The sequence below is a fragment of the Myotis davidii genome, unplaced genomic scaffold (assembly GCF_000327345.1).
Source record: "Myotis davidii unplaced genomic scaffold, ASM32734v1 scaffold1494, whole genome shotgun sequence".
Lineage (NCBI taxonomy): Eukaryota > Metazoa > Chordata > Mammalia > Chiroptera > Vespertilionidae > Myotis > Myotis davidii.
Window position 1 is genome coordinate 882192 of NW_006286246.1, and position 8173 is coordinate 890364.

The window sequence follows — 8173 nt, forward strand, 5'->3', positions numbered from 1 at the left end:
CCCCAAAGAGACCCGTGTCCTTCTGCCATGGATAAGGACAATTCTAGCTAGGAGACATCTGTCTATAGACCAGGAAGCCTGCAGGCTATTGTCAGACACCAGGTGAGCCAGCACATTGACCCTGGACTTCCCAGCATCTAGAACTAGAGAACTAAGGGCCTGTTGGTTACAGTCACTCAGTGATAGTATTTTGTGCTAGCAGCCCAAACAGACTAAGACACTTTATTAAATTTGCTAGAGGCCTGATGCAGGAAATTCGTGCAAGGAGCCTCTGCCACCTCTGCCTTGGCCCCCACTGCCTTGGCTTCGTCCGGTAGGTTGTCCAGAAGGACGTCCGGTCTAATTAGCATATTATGTTTTTATTGTTATAGATTGTGTAGAGGAAAGAAGATGGGCTTCAGCACAAGAAGGACCTGGATTCAAAATCCCATTCTAATATTTACCAGCTCTCTGTGCTTACGGTCCTGTTGGGCACAGATTCTTATTTCTCCATAAATGGATCAGGAAATCCAGCTTAAAGAGATGCACTGACTCTCTCAAGGTGATGAGAGTGAGTGTGGAACCAGGCTGAGCTAGAGTCTCTGACCAGGAACCCCACAGTCTGCCCGCACTGCCATGGCAGGAGGCTTGTCTACCATGTGCTGGTTATGTCATGGAAAGAGCCGGATGGACCTGAGTTTGAATCCTGAACCTGCCCCTTCGTATCCATGTATTTTCAGGAAAGTCCCTTTGTCTTGCTATGCTTCAGGTTCCTTATCTGGGAAACAGGTCTTTTATTATCTACTTTATTAAGGTTGTTGGGAAGATTATAATGATCAAATGGGGAAATGTGTGGAAGTTCTTGAAATGATAGCTAATTTTACTCTTACTTCTTAATTGGAAGCCCCAGCTATAGCACTCTCCTGGCCTGGCGTTGCCTTATGAATGAGTGATAGTCCCTAATAAATGTCAGGTGAAGAAGCTCCCATGGCTAAATCAGCTTGGGGAGGGTGGGGAAAGCAAACTGAACGAGGCTCTTCTCTACAGAGCATGTTCAATAGGCTGGCGGATGCTGTGACTCTGCTAGGGTGCCATCTGTACTAGCGTTTCTTAGGTTCTTTAGCGGACCACAGCATATGACTAATGCTCCATAGGACACTCACTGAGACAGGCTGATCTCACTAAGCATCTGGCTTTGATAGATGAGGACACTGCAGCCCAAGTGTCAACCAGGCAAGAGGTAGCAGAATCAGGACCAGGACCAGAACCAGGCTCGCCTGACCGCCTGGCTCCTCCTAGCTGACACCACTCTGTCTGTTTTAGCAAGGCGTCCTTTCTTCGGGGCTCTGGGGTCTGCGGCTGGTCCTGGGAGGGTTAACGCAGGTGACACAATCTCAGATAGCACAGAGAGAGGAAGGCAGCCATGAGCATCTAGTCAGAGGACACACAAGAAACGGCCAAAGGGAGGTTTGGGGATGGATGACAACTCCAAGTAAGCAAGGCAATGCACCCCATGACGGCATTTTCGCTTCTTATTAAGACCGGGACTCCTTGGGAGGAAGATACTGAATTGTACCCTTGCAGCCGGAGTATCAAGCTGAGGAGACCAGAGAAGGCGGCCTGTTAATGCGCTCCCTGCGCCCCGGTCACACAGCCATCTGCAGCCGGGCCGCATTTTACTGACATGAGCAATTACATGGCCTGCAATGGCAATGAAGCAATAAAATTTATGTCTTGTCATCTTTAACAAGATTAGACAAACCCTTCTCATCAATGCGATACTCAATGGAGGTTTTTAAGAACATAAGTATAGCGAAGGAGCCTCGAGTTTATCCCTCCGAGTTCATTAAAATCCTCCCCGACAGTCGGCAGATGACAGATACCGGGCCGTGGGGCCTGTGACTCCGCGGAAGCGGGCACGTGCTTGCTTCCCTACCTTGCTCAGCGCCAGCGGGGGTTCGGGCTCACAGCATCTGTACCACAGAGACTTCAGGACAGCAGCGAAGGGGGTGACCCCGATCCCCGCCGCCACGCACACGCTCACCGGGTAGCGGAACACGTCGGTCAGCGCGGCCCCGAAGGGCCCGTCCACGGCCAGCCTGCAAGCAGAGCGCCCTCGCGGGGAGTGAGCCCCGCGCCCCGGGGCCCGGCCTCCCCGCCCCGTGCCCCCAGGGGCTGTGCGTGCCAGTGTGAGCGGGGAGCTCGCTCTGTGCCCCCAGGGGCTGTGCTTGCCAGTGTGAGCGGGGGGGTTGGCGCTGTGCCCCCAGGGGCTGTGCGTGCCAGTGTGAGCGGGGAGTTGGCGCTGTGCTCCCAGCGGCTGCTGGAGCTGGGGCTCAGCGTGAGCATAGGGGCTGCCCCATGGCAGGGGTGAGGGCAGGGGTGGGGGGAAGGGGGACCAGACAGTCGGCCCAGGTGTCCTTCAGGGAGGGGCAATGCCCGGACTCCCCGGGTGGAGCTCAGGCCTCTTCCACGGGGGGCTCCTCTTCCGGGCCTTAGAAGCTTGTCTGGGCTCCAAGCATCATGAAGTCAGGCGGCAGGAGCCTTTCCTTCCTTTATTCTCCTCGCTGCCACCAGAGCAACAAAGCGGGGCCTCCAGGTGGTTTCCAAGGTTGATCTGTTCTTTCGTTAATATATTTCTCTCCCCCGTTTTTATTTATTCGGTCTCACACCTTAGTACCATCTATTTATATCATGTTAGCGTAATGGAAGCCATTTGTTTGAAATCAACAAAACATTTTGAGATCATTTGTCAGTTACGTGCAATTTCTAACACAGGTTGTTTTAGAGGTGCACACTCAACCTCTGTAACCATTAGGCCAGGGTGGCACGGTGTGTCCTTGCTGAGCAAACTGGTCTTGGTAAGGAGAAAGCATACGCACTGCGTAAATATAATTGTCTTTAACATGGTCCTGGCTGGACTGGACCCTGGCTTCCACTCCAGTTCTCACAACCAGTTCTCCACGCTGGCTGTTCTGTCATTTCCTAAAACAAACAGTACTCCACTGTGCCACAGGCCCTTTGCACATGATAACCCAAGTCATCACTTGGAATACTCTGCCCCAAGTTCTCCCCTTCCTGGATTAATAGCTGCCCTTTCATTAAGTCGCATCACAATCATCACTGCCCTGGGGAAGGTTCATGGACCCCTTAGGCTAGTTGAAGCCCTCTTTATATAATTCACAGCACATGTACCCTCCTCTGCAGCCGAGCCCTCGTCACAGTTGCAATTTTACACCTGTTTTGGGGGTGTGTGTGCATGATTGTTTTGGGTGAGCCTTTGCTTGCTGCTGCACCCCAGTGCCTCACACCTGCACGCAGTTGTTCACTCACAGTTTGTTGAATAAATTGTAAAGGGAATGTTTAAAAGATTTCAGTCAGCAGAATGTATTAAAAAAAAAGTCAACTATTCCAAAAGCACACATTTACATATGAACAAAGATATGCTAATTAAAAGGGTTCTAAGCTATTCATAACCACTCCCTAAGGGGTGTCTGTTGAAGGCACCCCAGTTTGGCCCACTGGGCTTAGGATGTGCCATGAAAGTTCAATTGAGTTTATTTAAAAATATTCCACCTGCCAGACCTCCTAATAATTCAAATGAAGTCTCCCCAAGTTAATCTTAATTAATAAGGCTTTATTACATATGGATATATGGAAATGGAAGAATAAAAATAAAAGGTCGCTAACCGGAAAGGGTTAGTATCTCAGCCCGCTGCAGATTATTTCATAAATAATTAGAGAAGGGGAATTGAGAGAGAAAAGGTGAAACTGTCCATGGATTAACATGTCCTATTGGTAATTGCTTTTATAATTAGTCATATTGGGGATTTATATGACACTGATTTGAAAAGATAACAATTAAATCCAAAGAAGAATTGTGTCATATAATCCATAGAAATAGATAATACACAAACTTCTGCACAATTAGAATTGAGAACCTAAGTCGGAAGAGACAGGAAAAGAAATAGTCAGCCCCTCTTCTCTGCTAATATAGGCGTCCCTCCTGCCACCTCCCTGACAGCTGACATTTTCTGAGAGTCAATTGCAGGGCACCTGGCTCCATTCAGGGGCAGCTCTAAGGAGAGAGTGTTTTCCACGTCTCACGCAAGTATCTGCTGACAAAGCGCTCCTCCTGTCTTCTTGAGACACACACGTATCAGGTCTTCTCTCTTTCCTGCACCTCAGGCCTTTACGTACTTGACGGTGGCTATCATGACACTTTATTCTCTTTGGACCAAAATGTCCTCATTTCTCAAGACCTCTCACCATCCGGAGATGGCTTCCTTTGCCCCAATTCCTGTTTATCAAGTTCGCTCAGCTGCTTCCTCTTTGATTGGGATTCAGAGAATTTCTAACGACGCAGCCTCGAAGGCAGTTTGCCTTTCCAGCACCCACATAGGCTGTTCCCCGTTGCTTATGGCTAGCAGCTCCCTCCACTCAGCTCATCAACCTCTAGTCTCGCCTCTTTTTTTTTCTGTATCTTTTTATTGATTTCAGAGAGGAAGGGAGAGGGGAAGAGAGATATTAACATCAATGATGAGAGAGAATCATTGATTGGCTGCCTCCTGCACGCCCACACTGGGGATTGAGCCTGCAATCTGGGCATGTGCCCTGACCCGGAATTGAACCTTGACCTCCTGAGTCATAGGTGGGTGCTCAATCGCTGAGCCACGCTGGCTGGGCTAGTCTTGTCTCTCTGAACTCGAGACGTTTATTCATCCGTATGCTTCTCCTTATCTAATCACCCCTTTGCTGTCATCTCTGTGGTAAGTGACCTTCCTTATTTTGCTAATAATAGCAGCTAACTTTAAACAGAATCTTTAATGTTGAAAGTATGGCTTTATGGGACTGTCACATTTAATCCTAAACAAAGCCTCAGATGCTGCTATCATCATCTTCATTTTAAGACGGGGAGACTGAGGCGCGGTGGTTCAGGGCCACACATACAGGTGGGCTTTGAACCCAGGCTGTCAGGCTGGAGCCCTGGCTCCAGGAGGCAGGTCAAACTGCAGAAAGCTCCAGAATCAATTCTGAGAAAGTCTTCTAAAGGAGCTCACGCGCTCCCCCTTTCTCCTGGGCTCAGAAAAAGGCTCTGTGCCTCGGTTTGCTTGTGCTTGGGGTTCCTTGGCCAGTTTCCCTGGGGCTGGATTTAAATCCTTTCTGGATCCAAAAAGCAGTGAAAACCTACAGTTCTCTCCCCAACGTGTTTCATTTCATTCAAAACACCTTTGAGAGAGAAAATCATTTAAGGACTCCGATAAAACGCTGGTTCTTCCTGGGTGAAGATATAAACAAAATTCAGGTTTTTGGTTTTACTGCTAGTACTTGTGCTGGCACATACATATTTGTTCAATCAATTCTGAGAAAGTCTTCTAAAGGAGCTCACGCGCTCCCCCTTTCTCCTGGGCTCAGAAAAAGGCTCTGTGCCTCGGTTTGCTTGTGCTTGGGGTTCCTTGGCCAGTTTCCCTGGGGCTGGATTTAAATCCTTTCTGGATCCAAAAGCTGTGAAAACCTACAGTTCTCTCCCCAACGTGCTTCATTTCATTCAAAACACCTTTGAGAGATAAAGTCATTTAAGGAGCTCCGATAAAACGCTGGTTCTTCCTGGGTGAAGATATAAACAAATTCTAGGTTTTTGGTTTTACTGCTGGTACTTGTGCTGGCACATACATGTTTGTTCAAATGAATTGAACAAATAAAAGGGAGCTGCACTGTTTACGGCGACACGTTTTTATTTATTCCCTACATATTTATTGATGCAACTAAGAGTGAGGGCCTTTTCTAGCCCTGGGGGCACCCAAGTGAGCCAAACAGATATGGTGCCTTTACTCGTGGAACGTCCATTCTAGTGTGTGGAGGGAGATGTAAACAAGCAGATTTCGTCCTAGCTGGTTTTGCTCAGTGGATAGAGCGTCGGCCTGCAGACAAAAGAATCCCGGGTTCTACTCTGGTCAAGGTCACGTACCTCGGTTACAGGCTCCTCCCCAGACTGGACCATGGTCAGGACTTGTGCAGGAGGCAACCAGCCAATGTGTTTCTCTCACATCGATATTTCTCTCCGTCTTTCCTCTCTCTTCCACTCTTTCTAAAAAACAATGGAAAAATATCCTTTGGAGAGGATTAATAAAAACCACAAACAAACAAAAACACCCTCTCTCAAAAAATCAATGGAAAAATATCCTTGGGGGGGGGGCGGATTAATAAAAACCACAAACAAACAAAAACACCAAACCCCGCCCCCCCCCAACAGGCAGATGTTTAGTGTGTCCGGTGGTGGTCACAAGCAAAGTGACCCCAAGCATCAGCTGGGCTCAAGGAGGGAAAGAAAGAAAGAAAGGGTTCACTAGGAACCATTTGAGCAGAGGGATGAGGGGAGTAGGGAGCACAGATCTGAGCAAGAGCGTCCCAGGTGGGAGGAGAGGCAGTGGCCAGGTGGGGAGTGTGTGCTTGTTGTGTGAGGGAAACAAGAAGGGCTGATGCCCCCGGGAGCAGGTGGTAGAGTGCAGGAGCCTGGGGCCAGGTGTGTGTTTGGTGGGGGGGGTCCTGTCAGGCCCTCCCCAGATAGAAAGCATATGGACCTCTGAGAAACACCTTCGGAGCCATTGTTGGGGGATTGGCTGAAATGCTAGCTGGTCTGTGAAGGGAAAGGTTGGTTAATAGACTGAATATCTGTATGCCCAGAGCAGAGACCAGGCTAGCAAATAGGATGAAGGTATTGATCTTGCTGAGGGACCAGTGGGGTGTGTGGATGTGTGTGTGCGCCTGCTTTTATCCCTATTAAGCATTTATATTGCATTCTGAATCTTAGAATCCTATTACATGGCTTCTTTTCCATGATAAAGCAAAAGGTCTTCATGGGAGAGTCAGGTGTTACCATCTGACTCAGAGCTCTGGTCTGGTGTGGCATCACACACTCTTTAGTGCTAATGTGAGGAAGGAAAGCTTACGGCTCTTCCTGCTCGTTAAACCAAGCCAAGTCCAGTGCTGTGCAGGTACAGCTCAGTGTCCCACGGGAAGGGGACAATACACTGATTAGATTCTGTGCTTCAAATTCATTCCAGTGCCTGCTGTGCCACCTGTAGATACTTGTTAAGTTAAATGAGCTAAAGCACCCATTTTGGGTCCAGTACCTCATTTATTCCTTTATCAGATATTTACTCTGCACCCACCATATGCCAGAAACTGTTCTAGGTGCTGGCCATTCAGAAGAGAACAGACAACATCCCGCCCCCAGGAAGTTCCATTCTGGGGGTGTCTTTACAGTGTTCACCACCCTCTGAGGATGGCAGGAGAGAGAATCTCTTGATATACCAATTTTTAAAAACAATGTTTTTCTCCACATTGTGTGTGTGTGTGTGTGTCCCTGTTTATCTGGGGCCCTACACACAGGCTTTGTGTGCTTATCGATAATCCTGCAGTAAGAGTGGGAATCAACATTAAGCCGTTGTTTTCTAGAAGGAGCCAAAGAGTGGTAATTTACATGGGAAGTCTGTCATGTTCTGGATTGCATCATCTCCCCCAGGTGATACGTGACCTTATTTGGAAATAGGGTTGCTGTAGCTGCAATTAATGAGGTGAAGATGAGGCCAAACAGTCGGGTGGCCCTTATTCCAATGACTGGTGTGTGTAAGTAGAGGTTATACGAACACGTAGATGCAGTCACAGGAGGAAAGAACACTGTGTGACAACAGAGGCAGAGACGGAATGCTGCAGCGGGCAGCCAAGGAAACAAGGAGTGCTGGTCAACCCACCAGAGGCTAGGAAGGCACGACACAAGGAAGGATTCTCCTCTCCAGGTTTCAGAGCGGGGATGGCCCTGCAGACACCTAGATTTTGGACTGTAGTCTCTAGAACTGTGAGAGAATGATATTTCTGTTGTTTTAAGCCACCCAGTTTGTGGTCCTTCCTTGTAGCAAAATGAAATCATTTGCTTGCATGAGACCTCCTGAGGTCCTGGAGGAAGGACTGGACTGTCAGATCATGGTGTCACTTTATGAGTCTCGATCTGGGATTGTTAGCTTATTCTCCAGTGTCTGGAGCCTGCAGATCAGTTCTGACCATGAAGCATGCTTCTTAGGAAGCCCAAACTTCACAAATATAAAGACCTCAGCCTAACAGCAAAAAGTTCACAGGGCTGTCTTACACATCACAGGCTGCGGATAATCCACCACGTGATGGTTTGGATCTGGGCAAG

At 48.5% G+C, this 8173-nt stretch overlaps 1 protein-coding gene across 1 annotated transcript in view; it reads right to left on the reverse strand.

Annotated features, from left to right (window-relative positions):
- The window catches only part of NOX3 (NADPH oxidase 3), a 73355-nt gene that overhangs the window by 20258 nt on the left and 44924 nt on the right, over window positions 1–8173 (reverse strand). The window contains exon 10 of the mRNA XM_006757683.2: window positions 1916–2078. Coding sequence (XP_006757746.1) covers window positions 1916–2078 — 163 coding nt within the window. The remainder of the gene's footprint in view (window positions 1–1915; window positions 2079–8173) is intronic.